Consider the following 24,042-nt stretch of genomic DNA (forward strand, 5'->3'; position numbering starts at 1 on the left):
CCACAGTTGAACTATCATTACTGAACTCTATGTGATTTGTTGAATATTCAGCTCGTCGATTCCCCAAGTGGACATCCCGATCACCCTATTCAGTCAGCCTTCCTGGAAGGATAAGCCAGGGATTTCACTACCTCAATACTGACTCTGCTTTATGCAAAGTAATTGGAATTTGCAAAACTTTCTAAATCTAAAAGTTGTCAAGTGTGTAAGGACGCCCTTCCAAGTGAGATTAAAAAAAAATTAAGAGAAATCCTTTTAAAAACAAAACAAAAATAGGATGCACGATACCTTCTTAACATTTTTCTTCTTAACCTCTTCTTTCCTGTGTGTGTGTGTGTGTGTGTGTGTGTGAGAGAGAGAGAGAGAGAGAGAGAGAGAGAAAGAGAGAGAGAGAGAAGGGGGGTCTGTCTGGCCTAGAAGTCACTGCGTAGACCAGGCAGGCTTGGAACTAACAGAACTCATCTGCCTTCCTCTGCTTCCTAAATGCTGGTATTAAAGGCATACATCGTGATGTATGACATTAAAAGAAAAAAAAATGTGTGTGTGTGTGGGGGGGGGGCCGGGGGGGGGATGCGTGTAACATGGCCCATGTGTAAATGAGGTTCTTTCCTTCCACTGTGTGAGGCCCCCAGGACAGTACTGGTCAAGCTCCCGGAGGCAAGCGCTTTACTTGGAAAGCTATCTTGCCAACCCTAGTTCCATAAGACCTTGTTGGAGGACCTCTCTGGCCTGCATACTACTTTCTTAAAAGAAGGATGTAGCCCAGGCTGGCCTTTGGTCCTTCCTGCCTCAGCCTCTAGAGTGCTGGGATTACAGGGCCTTGCCATTGCTCCAGCTTTTCCTAGGAGGTAACTTCCTACTTCCCCGGAGTGTGAGCACTGGAAGCTCCAAGAAATGAGCAACCCTTGATTTTATTGAAAAAGATCCGAAGGAGGCGAGGCCTTCGGCAGCCGCCTTGTGCAGGATGCCCCGGGAGTTGGTCTGCTGCGGACTGGAGATGTCCGGATGCGGGGCAGCCGGGGAGCGGGGGACCGCGGAGCCGCCCCACGAGGGCGCGCGGCGCAGCCTCGGGCACGCGGCCGTCCCGCAGCCCCGCCGCCGGGGAGGGGTTTCGTGGGCCGAGCCGGCCCCTTTCATCCAGGAAGTGAAAGCGACGTCGGGGTCAATGAAAACAAGCCGGGAAGCCCGAGGGGAAGGAAGGCAGGCGTGCAGGAGGGCAGCGCCGGGGCTCGTGGAGCGGTGGCGGAGCGGGAGGGCGGCGGGCGCTGGGGTCGTCCCGGGGGTCGCCGCGCCGTTCCCGCTGGGGATGTCCGCGCCTCGCGGCCTCCGAGCAGCACGGGGCGCCCGCCGGCCGGGCCTCTGAGGGCCGCCGGGTCGGGGCGGAGGGCTGCGGGCCCGCGCCTCCGCAGCAGCGCGGCCGGCGCCGGGCCAGGAGGATGCGCGGCGCCGGGCTCTGAAGCATGGAGGGGGTTCTGTACAAGTGGACCAACTATCTCACAGGTACGGGGCGGGCGGCGTGGGGCGGCGGGCAGTCGGGCCCTTGGGCACCCCCTGGCAAGCCGCGGCACTCAGTTCCGCGCTCGATGCCCTCCGACCCTTCCACTGCCCCTCGTGGGGCCCATTACGGGCCTCTTCGATTGGGAGTTCGAGACTGCGTACCAGCCTGAGGATGGGACACCACCAAAAACCTGCACTGCCCCTTGTGCCTCGGAAACAGTATCCCATCATCTCTTTTATCCACTGTCTCCTTCATCCACGCTCTATGGACAGCATTTGTAAAGTGTGTGTGTGCATTTGATTTTAAGATTTTTTTTTTTTTTTTTTTTTTTGTATATTCCTTTACATTTTCTTACCACAGGTTTGAAAGTCCACTTGTTGCGGCTGGCTGAGCTCATCAAGTGTGCTTTTGGAAGCTATCCTCAGAGAAGGTTCTTAAGGATTGGTTTTCTGTGAGGTTTGGGAATTTGGGTAATTGTGAGACATAGTGGAAGAAAGCACATTTTTAACACCACGGGAATTCGAGTCATTGTGAGAAATGGTTGGAAGTGCAGCCCAGAAGGAGCGGGCAAGTTTCCCTGGTGGGGTAGTTAGAAGAAAGCTGTTTGTATAGAAATGGGATCAGCAGCAGGGGGCTGTCCCTGCCTGTGATATTGGAAGTCTGGCTTTTAAAACACACCTTAAATCCATACATACTCTGTGATCTTTGTAAGAACTAACACCAAAGGCAGGTGGTATTCATTCAGGACCCCAGTTGGATAGGCCTGGGTGGTTAGCCATTTTGTCCCAGAGGTACTTTCCAACCTCTGAATCCCATGATCTCACTGAACTAGAGGAAAACCGGCGGCTTGAAGGGAATTGTGGGCAGTTCTCAGATTCTTAGTTACAAAGGATGGGCAGTTGTCATCTTGCTGCTGCTCACATACTCTGCCCAGTATTGAGCATCCTGTGATGCACTCAGCTAGTGTTCATCTAACTTGTGGGGAGCTGCAGGCAAACCCTGCTAGGGCTAAATGCTTGGTTGTATCTGGCTAGAGCCAGATTTACGATAGCCAGCGGCTTGATGTTTATAATGCACCGTGTTTTCTGCTCGAATGGAAAACCAAATAATCATGCAAATGACAGTTTTTTACTGGAAGCCTTGAGACATCAGGCCGACACTTTTTGCTAAGAGTTTTCCTTTGGGCCCTTGCGGGCACTGATTGCTGGTGGAGGTGCGGTATCAGCTTTGAGGTCCATATCCTTTAAGCTTGGAGATGCAAATGTTTTTGAGCACACTGTCTTTGGAGGTAAGGCGGGAGGAATATTTTTAGCATGGCCCAGAGCAATGGGGCAGTTACAGCCATGAGTCATAATTACAGGGAAATTGCTCTTGGGGTGAAATGTTCTTGTGGGAGGTGTCCTCATAGCCTGTGGTACAGAGAGCCAACGCATGCTGCTGTGGCTTTAGTTTTTATGGTGCGTTTTAATTTAACTTCTAGTAAGCATTGGAGAGCTTGCTGAGGCGGAAGTCTTTTGTTTGGAATGATTCCATTTTTTTTCTTCTCAAAAATGTAAAGTTGGCTCAGCAGTATGTTCATCTATTAATTTTAGTATCTTGGGTCAGAAGGATGAAGAACTGCTTGTACTAATTGGTCTTTAAGGAACCTTCCAGTGTAATGACAGTGGTCTGCCTTTTTTATTTTTTAATACGTGTTTTCATAACATTTAGTAGCTTGAGAAAACTACTAGTTAAAGTAGAGATTGACAAAGGAAATAAGCTTTTTCAGTAGAAGGGATTGCCAACCCTTTTACTGTACTATAAATGTGTGAACCAATTAGGGAAAGTTAGGTTAGATAATTGTTGCAAAAGGTGTGTGGAGATAGTTAACAGGCTTGATTAGATGAGCTTACTCGGCCATGTGGCTTTCTTGGTTCCTACAATTTCCAGATCACCGTGCTCCCAGTTCCTTTTGAAGAGCTGCTGCATCATAATACGGCAATAATGTACAATTTGTCTTAGTGACTGAGGTGGAAGACCATGTTTTCACCACCCCCATTTTGTTTACCACGGTGAATTAGTATCTGGAGAAAATACATTTAAAAATTATTTTCATTGTATTTCCTTGCACATGCCAGGAGCATGCCTCCATGGTCTTTTTATTTTAGTTTTTCTAGACTTTCATACATGAGAAGTGGATTTAAGTTACTTACTTCCTCAGTTATTTATGCTTCTGTGATTGTGTGAGTCTGTGTGTGTGGATGCATGGATGCATGGATGCCCCAGGAGCTGGAGTTACGGGTGGTTGTGAACTGCCTGATGCGGATACTGAACTTGGATCCTCGGGAAAAGCAGCCTGAGTTCTCAGCAGCCTAGCAGTCTTTTTAGCCTTCTGCTAGGTTCTTCTTTTTGAAGGCATTGTGCTAGGGCATCGTCGTCGTGCAGTGAGGAACACGGCAAAGCACATATACTAAAAGGACGTGATCTCCAATTGGCAGCCCTCCCTAGGGAATGCAGTGTCTATAAAAATGAATTTTCCTGTGCTTGAAGTTCGCTTGCTTTATTTTTCCGAGGCAATGGGAATATCCCACCCCTGTGTTCTTAAGCAAGGTATAGAAGAGAAAGTAAAATTTAACCTGTTTTGCTGACTCGGTGTCCTGTTGCTGAGATAAATGGGCTCTGGCAAGAGCAGCTTAAGGAAGAGGGCTTTATTTGGCTCTCAGTTCAGGTTATAGTTCATCCCTACTGGGAAGTCACAGTGACACAGGCAGCTGCTTACATCATGTCCCACGTCAGAAGGGACAGTGAGTGAATGCTACAGCACACCTCTGTCACCATTTTACCATCCAGCATCCCTTTCCAGGAGTAACCTGCATACAGTTAAGAAGGGTCTTCATACTTCAAGAATGTCATCAATAGAGACTGCCTGAGGACCACCTGGAAGATTTTGTCAACTTGAAAACACCAGTGACACTGCATTGTCATTTCAGAAGTGTTGATACACCCTAAGCTTTAAAAAAAATTTTTTAAAAAGAGATTTTATTTATTTTATGTATGTGAGTACACCATCACTATCCTCCGACACACCAGAAGAGGGCCTTGAATCTCATTACAGATGGTTGTGAGCCACCATGTAGTTGTTGGGATTTGAACTCAGGACCTCTGGAAGAGCAGTCAGTGCTCTTAACCACTGAGCCATCTCTCTAGCCCTGAACCCTAAAAGCCTTCTATCAGTTTTTAAGATGAGGTACTGTCTTGGTCCTGTCTGATCTTGGCAAACGTGAACCAATGAATTGTTTCACAGCTGATGGTCAGAGTGTTTTCATGGTGACGAGTTTCATGTAGGCCACTCACACAGTGTTGTGACTTAATAGTGACGGAAAGAGTTAGGAACAGTCACACTGCTTCCAGCATGGCCGCTATGTTATTAGTTGGTGAACCGCTATCTATTAGTCGCATGCTTGGGTTTGGCTTGCAAGAGGAGTGCGAGGCCAGCATTGAGAATAGCCATCCCTCTTGGTTGGCAAAGTCTTCTTCCAACCGAGTCTGATAGCTTTATGCTTTCATTGCTGAGGAAATGTTAGATGAATGGCTGAGGTGGATAGCATTTCTGCCTTAGCCATATAGCCCCACAGAAGGGAAGGGGAGTGGGTGGGAACCTGCCCTCTCTGTAGGTAGTTATATTTACATAAACGTGGGGATTTCTGTAGCTTTCCCTGTCTCCAAGTGCATTTGCCTAAAGGTAACATCTATCAGGAAAGGGAGGGCACAAACATGCTTGAGAGGTGGCCAACTTGTGCAGTCACCTATTTCGAAGAAAAATTTTAAAGACCTACTGGGATGAGAACATTTACTCTAGGTTAGCCTCCAGGAGTGGAAGCAGAACTGAGCCAACCCTCTGTTTCCTGTGTGTTTTTTTCCATTATGAGATGAGTGGCCTTAATCTGAAGTGCTCCCAAACCCAAAGGAATTTAAGTGCTGAAGGGACACTCACAAGTGGAAGCCGCCACACCGGACTTCACTGATAGGACCTGGTCAGAAACAAACCGTTGGTCTATAACGTGGCCTTTGGGTGATGTTGGTCTATAACGTGGCCTTAGGGTGATGTTGGTCTATAACGTGGCCTTTAGGTGATGTGGATGGCTGAGCATGAGCTTCCTGTTTAGATTTGGGCCCCCGGTCTCCGCATATCTCATATATGTACATGTGCAAATCCAAAGTCTGACATTGTCGGAACACTGCCGCTTCCAGACATTTGGGAAAGAAATGCTAGTTCTCCATTATGATCTGTGCTCTCGGAGGAAAGGGGGCGGTTGTGCTGTGCTTGGGTGGAGATGTGCTTATGGTCTTTTTGGTTTGCTAAAGAGAAAGGTGTGAGCCGGAACAAAAATAGTCCTTCCTTATCTATGTAGAGATCGCAGGACATTTTGGGCAAAGGCTGACCATTAAAAATGTCACTGTGTGAAAGTTGCTGAGAGTTCAGCATTAGTAGAGCATCGATGAAATCCGTTTTCTGTAATTGATTCACCTGTCTTGGTCTCTGGTCCGCAGGTTGGCAGCCTCGATGGTTTGTTCTGGATAATGGAATCCTGTCCTACTATGACTCACAGGATGATGTCTGCAAAGGGAGCAAAGGGAGTATAAAGATGGCGGTCTGTGAGATTAAAGGTGAGGGGGCGGGGTGTTCTGTAGCCTGCTCCAAATGAAGAAATAAACGTTTCTAGTCATCTACAGATTTTAGATCCTCTCTCTTAAGAGGTGGCATGTAACATTATTGAACACGGGTTTGTATTTCCCCTTTGTAAACATCTCCTGCATTGAAATGTCAAATGACTTTTCCTGTTTGACTTGATAGAAAATTTCTGTGGCATCTAGGTACATGGAAAGATGGGAAAGGTTGAAGCTGAGCTCTGTAGATGAAGCAGGCTATCTCTGTGGGGCTCTGAAACAGGGAAGAGTGGAAGCTAAAAGCTCAGATCCTTGCTGACTGGAGTCGAGCAGCTGTGCATAGGAGAGATGGTCTCTTTTTCTTCCCAAAGGGGAGAAATAGTAGGTCATGGTATGATTTTCATGGCGATTCATTTCACAGATCATCACAGTACTCTGTGTGTCTGGGGTGTGTGGGAGAAGGCAGAATGAAATCAGATAAGATGGTAATGAGGAGATTTAAATTCTTCAAGGAGGACTGAAAGGGCCACCGAACAGGGAAGAGAATGTTCAGTCCCCTCTAGGCCTGTCTGTATCCCCTCAGGGCTTGAATACCTCAGTCCTGCAGGAGGCCTTGCTCAAAGCTTCCAAATATCCAGAGTCTTGTCCTGTGCATTTACTGAGTATAATGCAGTGAGCTACATTTTCCAGGACTGGATTGCTATTTTGGTATGATTTTATGGTAATTCTAAGTAAGATTAGCCAAGGAGGGGAGAAAGGGTTTTTTTTCTGTTGTTTTTGCTGCTGCTGTTGCTGTTTTTGTTTTTGTTTTTTTTCCTGTTTTGGATTCAACTTTTTTTTAAGACTTATTTATTTAATGTTATGTGAGTACACTGTTGCTGTCTTCAGACACACCATAAGAGTGCAAAGAGGGAATCAGATCCCATTACAGATGGTGGTGAGCCACCAAGTGGTTGCTGGGAATTGAACTCAACTCTGGAAGAGCAGTCAGTGCTCTTAAACACTGAGCCATCTCTCCAGCTCTGGATTCTTATTCTTATCCTTTTTTTTTAAAAGATTTATTTATTTATTTATTTATTTATTTATTTATTTATTAATTATATGTAAGTACACTGTAGCTGTCTTCAGACACTCCAGAAGAGGGAGTCAGATGTCATTACAGATGGCTGTGAGCCACCATGTGATGCTGGGAATTGAACTCAGGACCTTTGGAAGAGCAGTCAGTGCTCTTAACCTCTGAGCCATCTCTCCAGCCCCCGTATTCATATTCTTTAGCTATAGTTCTGCCCCATTATCTTTATCTTAGACTCACTAGTATTTCGGTGCCCCCTTACATCTCTTTTCTCCGTTTTCCTCCATCTCCTCCTTCTCTTCCCTATTTGTCTTCATCTTTCTTTTTTTTAAAGATAGTTTCTCTGAGGATAATCATCATGTAATATTGTAGTAGCTTGGGTAGATCACACTGTCCTGGGAGAGTTCTTCAAAATGCACATGCTCACTGAGGGAGTGTGTGTGTGTGTGTGTGTACGTGTGCGTGTACTCACAGACACATGCACGCATATGTTCCTTGGTCACTTTTTATTATGAATTGTTACTGTTCTAATCGAAGACTGTCATGGCTATATAAAGTATACAAATAGATTACTTTGGGGCAGTATTCTTGTATGTTCCCTGAATGTACAGAATATTGTTTTGTTCTTTTTTTTACATAGACTAAAACATTTACCAGTAAGTATTAGTTTGCCACATACTCATCACTGGGGTCTGTGTAGCTCATTTTCAGTGGTACCCTCATCACCCATAAACGTTTCAGAGCATTCAGAGAACTTTCTTTCACCTCTAATAAGTGGTTAAGGAAAAAGAAAATACTAGATTTCTGTTTGTTTGTTTTTTCTTTTTTGGGTGGTTCTTGGGACTGGAGCTGTGGGCTTCCCCATACTAGGCAACTCTTGCTAGGTCTGCCATAATGGACAGCATTCTGTCCATTACATACACAGCAAAGTGAACCATGCACACTAACAAAATGTCAGGAGCACGTTGCCCAGGGCTGAGGATGTGGCCAGTGATGCAGAGCTTACTGCTTTTCTTGCATGTCCTCGTCTTTAAAAGTCCCCTTTCGGGTCTTTGCCTTGTTTTCTGAACTTTGCTGTCGTTTATTTTGATTTATAGCCGTGCTTTGTATAATGTAATGAGTTTGCAAATCTGTCTAGAGTGAGTAAAAGTGAGTCATCTGTATTACTGTCAGTGGCTGGCATTGTTTTGGGGCCATGGCCACCTTGAGTGTTATGGAGAAGGTGGCGTTCATGGTGCCTCTGGGGCTTCTTAGAGAGTGGCCCTGATTGTGCTGTGAGTCTTGGTTTGCTTTAGGTGCGTGAAGCATCCTATGATATGTGACATGCCCCCTCTCGGTGCTGTGAGTCTGTAACTGTATCTTCTCTGCATTGTCACAGTCCATCCCGCAGACAACACAAGAATGGAGTTAATCATTCCAGGAGAGCAGCATTTCTACATGAAGGCAGTAAATGCCGCCGAGAGACAGAGGTGGCTGGTTGCCCTTGGGAGCTCCAAAGCGTGTTTGACCGACACGAGGACTGCAAAAGAGAAAGGTGATCACACGTTTCTTGTAATAACTGCTCTCAAAGCATAAGTGTGCCTGGCCGCTTTCAGTAATCAGCAGGAAATTAGTAATGCAGGGCACTTAAACAGATCATCACAGTGAGAGCTTTGTAAACAGCATGAAGGTCTAAGCTTAGGAGAGTCAGTTGGTAAAACACTGCTTCGATTAGATGATGCGTTATGAGGGCAGTGACATAATTACAGAGGAGTGCAATGGCATGGGAAACTCCGTGGTTAACTGATCATTGAGAAAGCAGGGGGACGAGGACCCGAGTTCAATCCCCCGAGGTCGCACAAAGAGCAAAAGCATGGTGGCACATACTTGGAACTCCAGCCCTGAAGAACAAGAGACAGGAGGATCCCTGGGACTCGCCGACCAGCCAGCCTAGCTTCATGTGTGAGCTCCAGGCTAGTGAGAGATCCCATCTCAGCAAAGGGGACATTGTTCCAGAGGCTGACACTTGACGTTGCCCTTTGGGCACACATGTGCATAGAAAGAATGTTTTAAAATTAAAAACAATTGTAAGTTAACTTAGTACAAGATACTAAGTTGTAGATATTAGCAAATGCAGGAGTTTATAGTGATATTCAACTTTATCAAAGAAAAATTATTGATAAGTATGGACAGGATTAGGACAAGAAGTAGCTAAAAGATAGGAATGATCCAAAGATACCTGAAGGAATAAACAGATGTGGTACCTGTACAGTAGAATATTAGAATATAAGAAATAGGCCTTTCACAAAAAGGCAGACATTGACCACACTCATCTGGAATACTAAGGATAGTAAGATTTATATAGACAGGAAAATGGGCCTGAGTGGCGACGCTCCCAGGTAGGATGCTGAGGCAGGAGGATTTTTGAGTTAGAGGCTAGTTGGGGCTACATAATGACTGTCTAAATAAGTAAAGGAGAAAAAAGGCAAGTACTGCAGTGGTATTAGCCCATGTGGAGGTGCCAGGGACCCACCTTGGCCTGGGGAGGGGTTCTCACAGAAGGGCTCTCTGGGAGCAGTGAAACAAATGAAGTCAAATTGTGGGGTACAAGCTGACAGCCTGTATTCTGCTCGAGATGGCTCTTGACACAGCTTTCTCTGGAAGCAGCTCCCTGCTCAAGACAGCTCTCTCATTCTAGGAAAAAAAAAAAAAAAAAAAAAACTAAATGTTCTCCGGATAACTCATGGGTTTTCCAGTCAGAGTCAAAAAAGCTGCTAGAAAAAATTCTTGGATTTTCCAACCAAGTCAGAAATCCAGCTAGAGAAATTCTAAAAGTAGTTCTTGGGTTTTCCGACCAAAATCAGAAAGCCAGAAAAATTCTAAAAGAGCTGTGTTCGCTCTCCAGAGACCTCCAGACAGCTCAGCCCTCACTAAAAAAAAAAAAAAAAAAAAACTCTACAAAAAGAACTGCTATTGTTCCCTGCAGGCTCCTCTCATGCAGACCAGAAGCCCTGGCTTTTATTTATATATCAATTACTTACTTATTCAAGGCTCCCTCTTGACCATCCCATGAATCAGCAGTCCAAGTTTAGCCCCCTGACTCTTAGGAAGAGGCAGCAAGTTTTTTTAACATTGCAAAAGAATTCAGAGATCTGCATTTGTTAAGTGCAGACAATTAGCTAGCTGGTAGAACCCTGGCCTGAAGTTACCATTCCTACCATGCCTGGGCCTGGACCAAAACTCCCTCTGTCCCAGGCTGACCTAGAACTCAGGAATCTGCTTGCATTTGTAAGCATAAACTAAAAAACTTAGCTGGATAGGTTCTTGCCTTGTGATCTCCAGGCCCTAAATCTCCTTCCTTCCTTCCTGAGTATCTTTCTGACAAGCTGGCTGATAGTGTAGCTGCCTCTGCTCCTTTAGATCTGGAAAGCCCCATATATAATTCATACTGTATCCTTATATTTTGCATAGTTGAAAAATTATATATTTTTGAACTCATGTTTTTAGAGTTCTTTTCCACAGCCTTAGGGGCTGTCGTAAAGGTTTCGGCATTTTTTCATTTTTTGCTGAGGATATAGATACACCCTTGCCTCTTGCTGTCAAGGAAAGATGGCTGCTATCAACCTCTAGCATTGACACCTGTGCACATCTATATTCATGCCTACACACATATACACATAGCCTCTCTTCTGCCCAAAAAAGGAATGTACTTAAATTTGGGCAAGAGTTGATTTATGTCAGATATGTAGGGTGCTTCTTTGCTGTTTTCTGCCAGGGAGCAGTGGCCATAGCCTGGCTCAGTCGCTTTGGAAAGACCAGCATCTGTTTACTCTGTAGCTGCTGTTTCCCTCCTCAACAGCTCTTATTTCTGCGTTGTTAGATAGTGGCAGGCAACCGGGAGAGATGATGGCTAGATACGTAGTATGTCTAGAGTCACTAAGGAGAAAAAATTTTAAGTATTGCATTAAAAATTTGGAGAACAGGAAAGTGTGAAAATGGAACAGAAAGGAAGAGAATTATTAAATGTTAATGTGCAGTCACTTTTCTTACCTAAAACCAGCAACTTCTGCAGGCGAAAATATACAATGAAGAAAACTGGAGGGGAGCTTGTACCTGGAGAAGGGTTTGTTATGTAGATAGATAAATACTGTTTGTATTTTTAAAGATTTATGTATTTATTTTATGTATATGAGTACTCTGTAACATGTATAGATGGTTGTGAGCCTTCATGTGTTGTTGAGAATTATATGTAGGACCTTTGCTCGCTCCGGTCAGCCCCACTCGCTCAGTCCCTGTTCGCTCTGGCCCAAAGATTTATTTATTATTATATATAAGTAAGTATACTTATACTTCTGGTGCTGTCTTCAGACGCACCAGAAGAGGGCGTCAGAATTCATTGCAGGCGGTTGTGAGCCACCATGTGGTTGCTGGGACTTGAACTCAGGACCTTTGGAAGAGCAGTCAGTGCTTTTACCTGCTGAGCCATCTTGCCAGCCCCAATACTGTTTTTAATATATTAGAACTTTTACAGATTATCAACTTATGTATTAAAAGAAAACTCCTACCAGAGCTGGAAAAGAATGTAGGAGGAAAAGAAAAACGCTGGTGCATGGAGTAGAAAATGCGGGCTTCACGTGGAAGAATGGATTGGGGTGGCTGTGTAGTTAAAACACCCAGTGGTCAGGCTAGCAGGCTGTATCAGTGAGTAGAGATGCTGTGTACAGACCTCGAGATGAGAATGCGATTTTGGGGTCTCACACGGTGGCAGGAGAAGCAGCAACTTCTGAGATGTCTTCTGCCCTCTCCATGTGCCATGGCACATGCATGTGTAATTGCATTCATGCAATGTTCTCTCTCCCTCCTCTCCCCATCCCGGATATGTCTGTCTGTCTGTCTGTCTGTCTGTCTGTCTGTCTGTGTCCATGCACATACATACATGTGGAGGTTTGTTGGAAGTCAGTCTCTCTCCACCTTATTTTTCTAAGTCTTAGGCTGAACCTGGCGCTCAGTGATAGGGTACACTAGCTGGTCGGCCGGCTCTGAGCGTCCTTCTCCTCCTGGTGCTCAGTTATAGGGGTACACAAGCTGACCAGCAGGCGCCTGGAGTCCTCCTGTCCTCGCCTCCCAGTGCTAGGATTACATGCCACCACTGGGTCCAACTTTTATTATCTGAAGATACAACTTGGGTCCTCATATTTAGGCAACAAGCATTTTTGCCATGGCCTCTGTTGGTTGTTTTATTGTATTAGGAAAATGACCTGGTTTTATATCTCTTGTGTTTCTTTTAGAAATAAGTGAGACCAGTGAATCTCTGAAAACCAAAATGTCTGAACTTCGCCTCTACTGTGACCTCCTGATGCAGCAGGTTCATACGATCCAGGAATTCGTCCACCGTGATGAGAGGCATCCCTCTCCCAGTGTGGAGGTACCGCTTTCCCCAGTCCCTCTGCCCGGGATCAGACTTTGCCATGTCCTGCCCTGGGGCACCCTTAGCCACTTCCTACGATGAAAATCACCACCACAGAGTTGCTTTGGCCACTACAGGGTAGTGGTGAATAATTACCCGTGTGACTCTCAGCGGGTCACAAGCATGCTGCACCCACCCACGAGTTCTGGATTCATGAATGAAAGGCTTCCGCACGCGCACACGCACGCGCACACGCACACACACACACACACACACACAGAGTCAATTTTGATATGCCTTGACTAGCTTAATGGCTGGGCACTCCTAAACCTCTCAGCAGCTAGTGGCTAGCACACACTCCTCTCCAGTATTGCTGGCTTAACACCTGCTAAATCTATATTTTATCCAGTAGACAGCTGCTGGCTTTGTTTGGTCTTGTTTCCTTCTTAGTGATAAGCTGTAAGTAATTTTCTCAGCTGATTCTCAGGCTGTGCCTGATGACATGGGGTTGAGCATGAGTCAGACTTTGTGTGTGGCTTTTCAGAACATGAATGAAGCCTCCTCCTTGCTCAGTGCCACCTGTAACACATTCATCACAACCCTGGAGGAGTGTGTGAAGATCGCCAACGCCAAGTTTAAACCTGAGATGTTTCAACTGCCTCATCCGGATCCCCTGGTCTCTCCCGTGTCGCCTTCTCCTGTTCAGATGGTTGGAACTTCTTTTTCTTTTTTTCTTCTAGCAATATAAATACATTTACATTAAATTAAAAGAAGTGTTCGTGTGTATGTGTGTGTGTGTGTGTCTTTCTGTCTGTGTGTGTAGATAAGAGATCAATGTCAAGTGTGTTCTTCTGTTGTTCTGTTTCTGTCTTACTTTTGAGACAGAGTCGCTCTGTGAACCTGGAGCTCATCAGTAGTCTAGACAGGTGAGCTCTGGGCATCCACCTGCCTCATACACAGGGAGCTGTGTATAGTTGCAGATGCACACCACCATGCCTGGCTGTCATTTGAGGGCTGATAATCTGAACTGAAACCTTTAGTGGCAGGCACTGTTACCCACAAACGGCATTCTCTGCCTCTCTTCTACTGATAGTTTTCTCTGTAGGGTGGGAAATGGGGAGTGGGGAGGAAGTAGTCTGAATTGTTTGTCTGTGCTGGTGAGGGGTCACCTCAGGTGAGGAGCGAGAGTGAATGCCTTGGTTTCTCCACTCTGAAGGGGCTGAGAATAGCCTGCCCAGCTACTCTTCAGCCATTTGCCTGAAAGCTTTGTAATAGGGGGAGGTTTTATTCTCGGGGGTGGGGGGGGTGGGGGGGTGCTATTAAGCAAAGCTTGAAACTTGCAGTGGGAACAGTGTTCTGCAGTCAGCATCTGGGTTTGAATTCTCTGAGTAGGCAAGTTACTCAGTCCCTCTAGTCCTTCATCTGTGAAATGTCTCCTGTGTCAGAAGGTCACCGTGAATATCCGAGCCACTTAATGGTAGGTGCAGAATGTCAGTCTCTTGATTACTCTGCACACCGAGAACTCTTTGCTGGGGGTGGTGAACTCATTGTGTCTTTCCTGCTATTAAGTCTGCCCTGGTGTGCCCTGGGGCGCCTGGGGTGAGATAAGGTTTGATAGCACTGCATTGTTTCCGCTGCTGTGTTCTTGGGAGCCTCTTTGTGGAGGAGGAAGGCACCTGGCTGTGTTTTAGCAACCACTGATGATGACAGAGGGAGCAGGGCCAGCTCACTCACCCACTCCAGCAAGCTCAGTCATGGCGAAGGAGGCAAGGCTTCCGTTTAAGTCTTGTCTTCATCAGTGAATGTCAGACTAATAGTGCCCATGAAACTCAGCTTGCCAGTCAGATGAGCTGGGGAGCTTCCAGTTGACTTAGTGATGGTTTTTCTGTCTCCGTCTAGCAGGGACTCTTTGCTAGGCATTCTGAGCACCGCTTTATGCTGCATGTATTGTGGGGAGCAGAAGTGTCAGGTCCCCTGGGAGCTGGGTTACAGGTGGTTGTGAACTATTCAGTGTGGGCTCTGGGAGGCAGGTTTAGGCGCTGCCTGTTATCAACAATAATGTTCACCATGCTGAGCTGTCTCCTCCGTCCCTCAGAGGGAGCAGCTCTGAGGGAAGTGACTGTGAAGGTCCATCTGGGTCTTCAAGCCTGTCATTCCAGCTGTTGGGCCAGAACTATCCGTTACTGTTGTAACTGGGGACCTTGTCAGCTGGCAACTGCTGTCAAAAATATAGATGTTAGATGTTGGGTCCATGTGTATAAAAATTGCTAAACCTTTAGTATAAACAGTCTCCCTGTCACCTTGATAAACTGAGATAGTCTGTTTTATTCATGCTAACCTTTATTTTTTGGTGGGCAAGTTGGGCCTTCTAAATGATGTTCTGTGCTGGGCAGTGGTGGCGCACGCCTTTAATCCCAGCCCTTGGGAGGCAGAGGCAGGCGGATTTCTGAGTTTGAGGCCAGCCTGGTCTACAGAGTGAGTTCCAGGACAGCCAGGGTGACACAAAGAAACACTGTCTCGAAAAAAACAAAAACAAAAACAAAAAACAAAATAAATGATGTTTTGTGTTCATCATAGTTGTGGCATGTTCTGCTAAGACTTTTTTTTTTAAACATGTCATTTTACATTTATGGTTTTAAGGCTTGGACGTCGGGCCTACGTATATGTGGGCAGTTGCTCACTAAGCTTCATCCTTGTTTGGATACATGCTTTAGGACCCTATCTGAGGCTTAGGTTCCTGAGTTCTTTCCAGACGTCACTTGCCAACGCTGCCCTCCATGAAGGCCGCAGTGACACACAGGTGCACAGGAGCTCCCTGATAGTGAGTGGCAGAGGGAAACTTCACTGCCACCTCTACTCATGACCCTTAGGAAAAGGAGAAAAGGACAGTTATTAAGAGTATTTTCTGGTCAGGCAGTGGTGGCGCATGCCTTTAATCCTAGCACTTGGGAGGCAGAGGCAGGTGGATTTCTGAGTTTGAAAAAAAAAAAAAAAGAGTATTTTTAGTATTTTTTGGGTCTGAAAAGATGGCTCAGCGGTTAAGAGCACTGCCTTCTCTTCCTAGAGGACCCAGGTTCGATTCCCAGGGCAGCTCATAATTGTCTGTAACTCCTGTTCTAGGGCCTCTGACACCCTCATACAGACAGACATGCAGGCAAAACTACATACAAAATAAAAGTAGATACATTATTTTTTTTAATTAATTAATTAATTTATTTATTATATGTAAGTACACTGTAGCTGTCCTCAGACACTCCAGAAGAGGGAGTCAGATCTCGTTACGGATGGTTGTGAGCCACCATGTGGTTGCTGGGATTTGAACTCCTAACCTCCGGAAGAGCAGTCAGGTGCTCTTACCCACTGAGCCATCTCACCAGCCTGATAAATTATTTTTAAAAAGTAGTTTCGGGTTTGCTAGATACTCCTTTTTATTATAAAGATGACTCTTAGGTTAGTTTTGTATATACTATTTATACTTTCATATATTACATAATCTACGCAGCAGTAGAATTTTAGTATTTTTTGGTATGTGTTGGGGAATTTCCAGTTAATCATTACTAGGGAGAAAGTTTGACATTGTGTGGGGTTTGGTACTTGAGCCTATAGAAGATAAGTAAATAAGTTTATCTTAATTATTGTAATTTAGAGGTGCATCATTCTCTCTGACTACAGATTGAGCTCAGGCCTTTTCTCTTTCACATTTCTAGATGAAGCGTTCAGCCAGCCACCCTGGTTCCTGCAGTTCCGAGAGGTAAGCTAACCATGTCTTCTGGCTGAGTTCTGTCTGCGTAACACCTCCCTGGAGAAGTTCAGGCCTGTGCCTGCTGTTGTGGATGTCAGCTCTGTGGAGTCGGACTGGTAGTTCTTGTGTCAGGGGCTGGCTTCATAAAAGAGAATGGAAAGGAAAACTACATGTATGAAATAACCTGGAGGGACGCCAGCCCTGTTGGCTGTTGTAGCTTCTCAGGTTTGAAGTAATATCAAGAAGTATGGGGCAGTGAAAAGGCCAGCAGGTAAATGTGCTCGCCACTAGGCAATACATTTTGTAATATATATATATATATATATATTACATATACACGTGTGTGTGTGTCTAGAGAGAAATTTGGTGTGTTGAATGTCTACAACTGAGGATATTTATCTCCATGTTTTATAGAACCCTATTTTCCTGCTAGGCTGTTACTGAGAAAGCACTCACTGAAAGAGAGGAAGTCATATTCATATCAGCACAGTGAAAGCCTTCCGGGTGGATCCTGGCAGTGTCCCAGCTGTTGGGACACTGTGTTTCCTTCCCTGGCATCCCCTTCCTCCCCCGGCGTCCCCCTCTTCCCCTGGTGTCCTCCTCCCAGTGGCTGGGCCTACCCTCTCTGTTGTCTGGAAAGTGATGAAATCAAGTTTCTTCAGCGTTTATTTTTCCATGCTGACGAATTCAGTCCTGAGTTGTTTTGTCTTTTCCTCTGGTAATTATATAATCCTTATCGAATTGATCTGCTCAGGGGAAGCCAGTAACCTGTATCCATGTATCCAGCTCTGTCATGGTATAAAGCGTTTTAACAGCTGAACCTTACAAAACAGTGGAAACTAAGTGATTTGGTGGCAAACATTTGTTTTGGTGATAGACGTTTCTAAGCTGTATAATGTTTCTAAGCTGTATTTCATCTTTTTTTCCTTAGAAAGTTAGTTGTAAAAAGACTACAAAGATACTGTTTTTTCTTGGATCTGGCAAGGTTGTACAGTAATATTGAGCCATCTGAAAACAGAAGCTGAGATGCAGTTAGGCAGCTAGGTGGGTTTTTTGTTGTTTTTGTTTATTTATATGAGTACACCATAGCTGTCTTCAGACACAGATTCCATTACAGATGGTTGTGAGCCACCATGCTGGGAATTGAACTCAGGACTTCTGGAAGATCAGTCAGTGCTTTTAACTGCTGAGCCATCTCTCAAGCCCATTAGGTGATTTTGCTTTCTGTGTTTGCATGTTTACACTGGAAGAAAAAAAATTTTTTTTGAGCCACTGCATAACCACTGAACCATCTCTCTAGCTCCAAGACTGATTTTAAAAAACAGGTTTGTTTTGTTTTGATGGCAGGGCCTTATGTAGCACAGGCTGGCCTCAAACTGTCTACACAGTCCAGCATGCCTGATCCTAATTCTGCTCTTCCCCACTCAGTGCTGGGACCAAGGTACAAGCCTCCATACCTGGTTTATGCAGGGCTGGGTTCAATCTCAGGGCTTCCTGCATCCTAGTTAAATACCCTACCAACTAAGCTGCACACTTAGCCCTGAAAAATGTTTTTCCTAGCTTCCATGTCACCATCTTTATGTTCTGTTTCTGCTGTCAGTGAATTTACATCTGAACATCTCTCATCTTGTTGGCATCCCCTTCAGCCTGCCTTTTTTTGTCAGTTAAAGGTTGGCGTTAGATATATGCACTTGTGAAATCTCTAACTTAAAGCTCAGATATTTGCAAACCACCTCTGTCTGCTGCTTCAGTGGACACTCTTCCTAGAAGCACGTCTTTGTCCTCCTTTCCCATTTAGAACATGACCTGAGAGTTTCTGCCTGAATTCCAGGTCTCCACGCTTCACTTCTGAACGATAGCCGGTTGCTAACGTAACGACTAAACATCAGAAGAGTGCCTCATTTGTTTAAAGCCTTTTTTTTTTTTTTTTTTATTTTTTTTCGAGGCCGGATCTTCCCATGTAGCTCTGGCTATCCTGAAACTTGCTCTGTAGACCAGGCTGGCCTCCAACTCCCAGACATCCTCCTGCTTCTGCCTCTGGAGCGCTGGGATTAAAGGCACGCACTACCACACTTGGCCCTAAAGAGAAGCCATTTAACATCCCAGTCAGGAAAGGTTCTTCTCACAGTTTAATGCCCCACAGCTTAACACTTTTCATTTGATGTGCAGGAGCAGCTGCTCCATCAAAGAACCAGCATCTGCCCTCCACCGACTTCCTCAGCGACGCCGCAGAACCTACTCGGACACAGACTCTTGTAATGATGTTCCCCCTGAAGACCCAGAGAGTGAGTTCCACAGCTCTGTTTCTTTCTTTGTCCATGCTAGCCAAACTGGCACCAGCAGCAGGTTCTGGTAGTTCCTGGGGCTGAAGCTTCTGTCCCTTGGTGTCATTGGAACAGTGTACTTGGCTCTTCGGTGAGTTCCTCAGAGGGAAGTGAACCCCACAGTCCCCTGCTGCTCACAGCTTCTCCCAGGAGCTTTGTCACCCTGCTTATTCTGTTACGGGATGCTGACCCTCGATGCTGACTCTTGTTGGTAGGCACTTTCTCTTAGAGACGGTTAGTGAATATGTTTTTATTCCCACTACATTTCCATTTCAAAGTATTGGAGAAAAAATCCTTAGTTGTAGGTGGAATCCAAGAGGAAAGTAAAGGTCTAAATATACAGAGAAATTAGCTACGCTACGTTATTTACCTGCCTTAAAATAGCTAGAGAGTCATTTTGTGTGGTTGTTTATGACAGCGCATATCCCTGGACCTTTGCCCCTTGTTTTAGAGCCAGCAGACTGTCATTTCAGCAAAGCCTGGTGATTTCTGTTAAGATTTGTGTTTGTGTCTAAGGAGCAAGATCTTTCACTGCGTGTCAGGATGTACCTTGTTTGATTGCAAGGACCATGTCTTCTCAAGCTTACATCTCATGGCTGGAATGTTACTTCTTAGAGTCCTTACCTCCCACACAGCACGTGGGAGAGTTCCTAAGTACGGGACAGATTGTTCTTCAAGAGTTCACTGGACGTCAGATGTGTGGAATATGGATCTGATTTCCCCAGTGAAATGACAGAATAAATGGTGGTTAGGTCCTCTAGACAGCCAGGTCAGAGAGTGGGACGAGCCATCGAGTTGTAGAGCCTTTGTGGTTTTGAAGAGAGGCAAAACAGAGCCTTCATTCACCTACCTAGAGACAGTTGCAGCGGCTGACTCTGAATAGAGCCATTGACCACTTTGAGATACATTTTTAAAAACTTACCTTTTTCTTTTTAACCTATTTGTATGTGAAACATGTGGATTTGCATGTGTGGGGCCCAGGGTTGAGTTGGTAATCTTCCCTCACTCTCTATCTTTTTCTTTTGGGGGTTGGTATGTTTTAAGACAGACAGGGTTTCTCTGTTGTAGCCTTTCTGTCCTGTTCTGTAGACGAGTTGCCTCCCACTCAGACTGCCTTGCTTCTGCCTCCCTGCTGGGACTCCCATTTTTTTGAGGCAAGATCTTTAATCAAGCTCACGAGTACAGCTAGTCTCGGTAGCCGGCTGCTTTCTCTTGCTTATGAAGCAAGCTCTTCAACCACCAAGTTATCTCCTTAGCCTGTTTTGTTTTCTATATAACTCTGGCTGGCTTGTATCCCATTATGTAGAGCAGGCTAGCCTTGAACTTTTGGTGGTCCCGCTTCAACCTCCCTATGGTTGGGATTGAAGGTGCACACTCCCATATATAGCTCATTTCTAGATGTTTAGAAGCCAAAGACGTTAGTCACACATACATACCACACAGGTACTTTCTCAGCTAACCTTAAAGCTTCTGCATTGGCAGCGTGAGAAGTGTTGTTCTTAGATTTCTTTCTCTTTATGCTACAGTTAGCAGTTTAGTTGATGAAGCAGGGAATTGGCATATTGTATATATTAGTGTATTATATTAAAGTATTAAGTATATTGAAATTATCAGTTGATGAGGTTTTTTTGGAGACAGTAGTTTGTAGCCCAGGTTGGTCTTGAACTCTGCATTGGTGGTTGACTGGGTTCCTGATCCTTCTGCCTTCACCTCCTGACTGCTAGGATTAGAGGTTGGCACTGATGGGGCTTGAACCCATGGCCTCCTGAGTGTAGCCTGCCCCTGTGCTCCCACTCTGGTTCATGAAAGTAATTTTATGAGAATCTTCTTTCTGTGAGGTGCTTTTCATTTTGGACATTTGCTATTAAAGATGAGAAAAGTAAGACAATAAAACAGGTATGGTGGCTCTTGAGACTGAGGCAGGAGGATTAGTGTGAGTGTGAGGTCAGTTGGAGCCGTATCCTGAGTTCTAGGCCACCCTGGCCTACAGACTGAGACCTGGTCTCAAAGAACAAGATAAATAAATATAAGTAAAAGAAAACAAATGGGGGGGGTGTGAATGGTAGACGAAACCTTGGTAAATTCAAACTGTGTTTTTGGCTGTGTTCCCTTGAGCATCACTGAAACCTGTGAGCCGTGTGGAAAGGGGACTGCCAGTGTAAGAACTCTTGCTAGCTTTGCTCAGAAAGGCTCTGTGCTGTTACTAAATGTGTGATCTTGGAGAAATCATATATTGGTTTTTGAGTCTCTGTTCACAGGAAGGTACTAACAGCATCAGGACCATAGACTGGAAAAGCAATCGCTTGGTTAAATTCATCCAAGCAGGTAGATGGCATGTAGTGTGCCAGCCCTCCTCCTGACAATGTACAAAACAAATCTTTGCCTCTGGAAATTACATAATTTATCTTAGGAATGCTAACGTTTCTCCTTATGATTGGCAGTGGTAGAAAAGTGAGTTTCTCTCTCAAACAAACAGAAGGTTATCAGGAAACTGGTGGGATTTTGTTTGTCTGAAAAGACCTGAGATGCTCTTTCTCGGGATCAGCCGTACTCGCTGAACTTGTCAATCACTTTCCACAGGACCTCTTCACTGTTCAGGAAACACACTTAATGGAGATTTGGCATCAGCAACCATTCCGGAAGAAAGCAGACTCATGGCCAAGACACAATCTGAAGAACCTCTTCTGCCCTTCTCCTGAGGAAACAGACATGCCCAGCTTCCTCCTGAGGAAACAGACATGCCCAGCTTCCTCCTGAGGAAACAGACATGCCCAGCTTCCTCCTGAGGAAACAGACATGCCCAGCTTCCTCTGAGTGTCGCTATGCAAAAGCTGCTGTAATTAAACTCGGTCTGGGCTAGCTTTGCCCTCTCCTTAGGATTTCTCTGCACTTTATAGAATATTGTAAACAAACAACCCACATACTTTTGAAGTGTATTTTATCTTTCTATAGTTTACTTGCAAGAGTATTTTCCTAATAACTTCACAGTATGAATGTGCATCTTTTTTTTTTTTTAAACAAATGATGGTGTAACATTTTGACATCCATAAGGACAAATGTAGATATTTTTCTAAAAAACTGTGAGGGACTGACAGCTTGGTCAGTGTGTATTGTAGTATATAAACATGAAATCTCGCCAGATTTATTTGACAGAAATGTGAGAGATGTAACTTGTGCCATGGACCAAAAGGTCACTTCACCCCAGCTTAAAATTAATTACCATAGCAGCTTGATGGTGATTATATCATATTCCTTTAAGCAAAAAGGAAACGCTTAATATTCTAAAGGTCTTTAGCCCAAATACCATGACATATTGAGCATTTTTTTTTAAAAAGCAGACTCCGCTGTCCTTCATATGTGAAGTTGACATCTACTGATTTGTCAATACCAAACATCAGATTACAGTATTTAATTTTTATTTATTTATTTTCTTATTGCATCAGAAGATGGTTATGTCCTAACTTTTATGGCCTCCCCAATTTAAGATGTATATGCATAGTTGTTATTACGTTGTTCTAAGATACATGAGGCAAGTGTCCCAGTGATCTTGTTCCCTTACACGAGAGAAGTAAACAGCTTTCAATGGGAATGGAGTTCAGTGCTTTTCAGAAAATAGGCAGCAAGCTGCTGTTGTAAGGTATGATTTGCAGCTCTTTGGCATATCTAGAGACATTTTTAATTTATGAATATTTATACAAAAAGCAATTCTGTCAAGATGACTGTTCTATATCACTTGAGAATGGCATTATTTAATTAAAGAACAATTTGCAGTTTTTGGTAGTGCCTGTTGTATCTATCGCTGGGTTACTCCTCTACACTGTATTTCTTTTAAGTCACTTTGGGGTGTTGATTTTATCCCGGAGTTAGAATGATCAGCACTTTAACAAAAATTGGCCTTGTGTTTTTAAGTTAGTCATATTTTACTAATACATGGTTTTTACATTCAAATTCATCATATAATACATTGTGTCTTTTACATTCATTGATACTCTGTCTAGTCTATTAAATACCTTTTGTGTTCTTCATGATTTTATTTTGTTTATTGTGTTCGAGCCTAAAGGTGAGCATACATCAATGTTTGGCTTGTCTTTTCTATGAGTTTAGAATGGGAGCCAAGTATCTAGTAAATACTTGATATTTAGTCTGTACCTTTCCCCAAGTTTAAAATGTCTATACCTATTAACTGTTCCAAAGTGCTTGTCATTTTAACTAGCAAATGGCTCACTAGAGAATCCTTTGTCCAGTGGAATCAGCCCACCTGTAACTTGCGTTTCATATGTTCAGTTTGGAAAAAAATGATGATGTGGGCAGTCTTTTTTTTAAACCATACAAACTTGCAGAATATGGTGCTTCTGATAGTTTCTCTGGTAGTTGTTCCCCCTTGGTAGTAGGTTTATAATGAATATTACAAGCTTTTGAACTTGTAGGAATAGAGGAAATTCCATTTTTTATTGCTTTACCCAAATAGACATGTTTGTGAATGATTTCTTTGTAAATATTTTAAAAATAAAAGGCAGTCGTTTTTAGTTTGCATTCTGCCCCCTCTCCATAGACACACTTGAATGCTTTGTGGTAGGTTATCCTGTCCCTGAAACCTTGACCTTGGAGTCTTTTGTCTTTGGCCCACACACATTTGTGGAATCGGCTTTTTTGAGGACGGAGACCTTGATCTATGTGTAGATATTGAGTTACTTTCCCTTTGAAATTTTTGTTATATTGATCAGACTAAACCATAGCTCCCAGGCTCGGGAGTCCCAGATTACCTGGAGCTGTGGATGAACACCACTGCCCCTGGCTTCTGTCAAGGCTTTAATCTGGGAATTGGCACTTTGAAGTAAATTATGAAGCTTAAGGGAATCTTACATTTTGAGGAGTGGATTGTGCTGACTTTTCTGGCTTTTAAGGAGACAGTGAGTCAAGAGTGTTTGTTGTGGGAGAACTGTGGCTTCTTGCTTGAGGTTGTCTCTTGCTTAGTCTGAGGCATGGGATCGTTGAGGTCCTTGGAGACTCTTGACTTCAGTGCTTGCTTTTCATTTCTGGCGCCCGTTCCCTCTGGGTCTGCAGGGCTTCCAGGATTAGTGGAATCCCGAGAACTTTTCTGTAAAGGAACTAAATCTGGATTTTGTTACATCTTTGTCCTAGCAGTGAAGCACTATGACCAAAAGCAAATTGAAAAGGAAAGGGTTTATTTAGTTTATGTTGCCATGTCACTGTTCATTATTGAACGAAGTCAGGACAGGAACTCAAACAGGGTGGGGGACCTGGAGGCGGGAGCTGATTGCAGAGGCAGTGGAAGAGTACTTCTTATTGGCTTGCTCCCCATGGCTTGCTCAGTTTGCTTTTTTTTTTTTTTGGTTTTTCAAGACAGGGTTT

General features: G+C 44.4%; 1 protein-coding gene, 1 long non-coding RNA gene and 1 other non-coding gene across 4 annotated transcripts; 2 read left to right on the plus strand and 1 right to left on the minus strand.

The window, feature by feature from the left end:
• Positions 1–1,170: 1,170 nt before the first annotated feature.
• Plekha3 (pleckstrin homology domain-containing, family A (phosphoinositide binding specific) member 3) lies at positions 1,171–23,201 on the plus strand. 2 transcript variants are annotated; one of them, XM_006500446.4, is made up of 9 exons: positions 1,171–1,500; positions 6,029–6,145; positions 8,596–8,751; positions 12,485–12,621; positions 13,148–13,312; positions 16,311–16,354; positions 18,515–18,630; positions 21,250–21,378; positions 21,466–22,697. In XM_006500446.4, the coding sequence occupies exons 1-8, from the start codon at positions 1,461–1,463 to the stop codon at positions 21,366–21,368; spliced, it is 894 nt and encodes a 297-aa protein (XP_006500509.1). In that variant the 5' UTR covers positions 1,171–1,460; the 3' UTR covers positions 21,369–21,378; positions 21,466–22,697. The 2 variants fall into 2 exon arrangements, with proteins under 2 accessions (XP_006500509.1, NP_112546.1); NM_031256.3 differs by having other exon boundaries at positions 1,181–1,500; positions 21,250–23,201.
• Gm39860 lies at positions 1,507–5,929 on the plus strand. The gene is made up of 2 exons (XR_866494.2): positions 1,507–1,716; positions 1,859–5,929. It is a non-coding gene; the product is annotated as a predicted gene, 39860 (long non-coding RNA).
• LOC115489596 lies at positions 10,038–10,096 on the minus strand. The gene has a single exon (XR_003954176.1). It is a non-coding gene; the product is annotated as a U7 small nuclear RNA (small nuclear RNA).
• Positions 23,202–24,042: the final 841 nt, after the last annotated feature.

The sequence above is a fragment of the Mus musculus genome, chromosome 2, assembly GCF_000001635.26.
Source record: "Mus musculus strain C57BL/6J chromosome 2, GRCm38.p6 C57BL/6J".
NCBI classification, from domain to species: Eukaryota; Metazoa; Chordata; class Mammalia; order Rodentia; family Muridae; genus Mus; species Mus musculus.

Bases quoted from the DNA above. Each gene is read 5' to 3' on its own strand.
- Plekha3 (XM_006500446.4), top strand. From the start codon at position 1,461: ATGGAGGGGGTTCTGTACAAGTGGACCAACTATCTCACAG. The intron at 12,622-13,147 runs GTACCGCTTTCC...GTGGCTTTTCAG, and splicing joins ATCCCTCTCCCAGTGTGGAG to AACATGAATGAAGCCTCCTC. The intron at 18,631-21,249 runs GTGAGTTCCACA...CACTTTCCACAG, and splicing joins TCCCCCTGAAGACCCAGAGA to GACCTCTTCACTGTTCAGGA.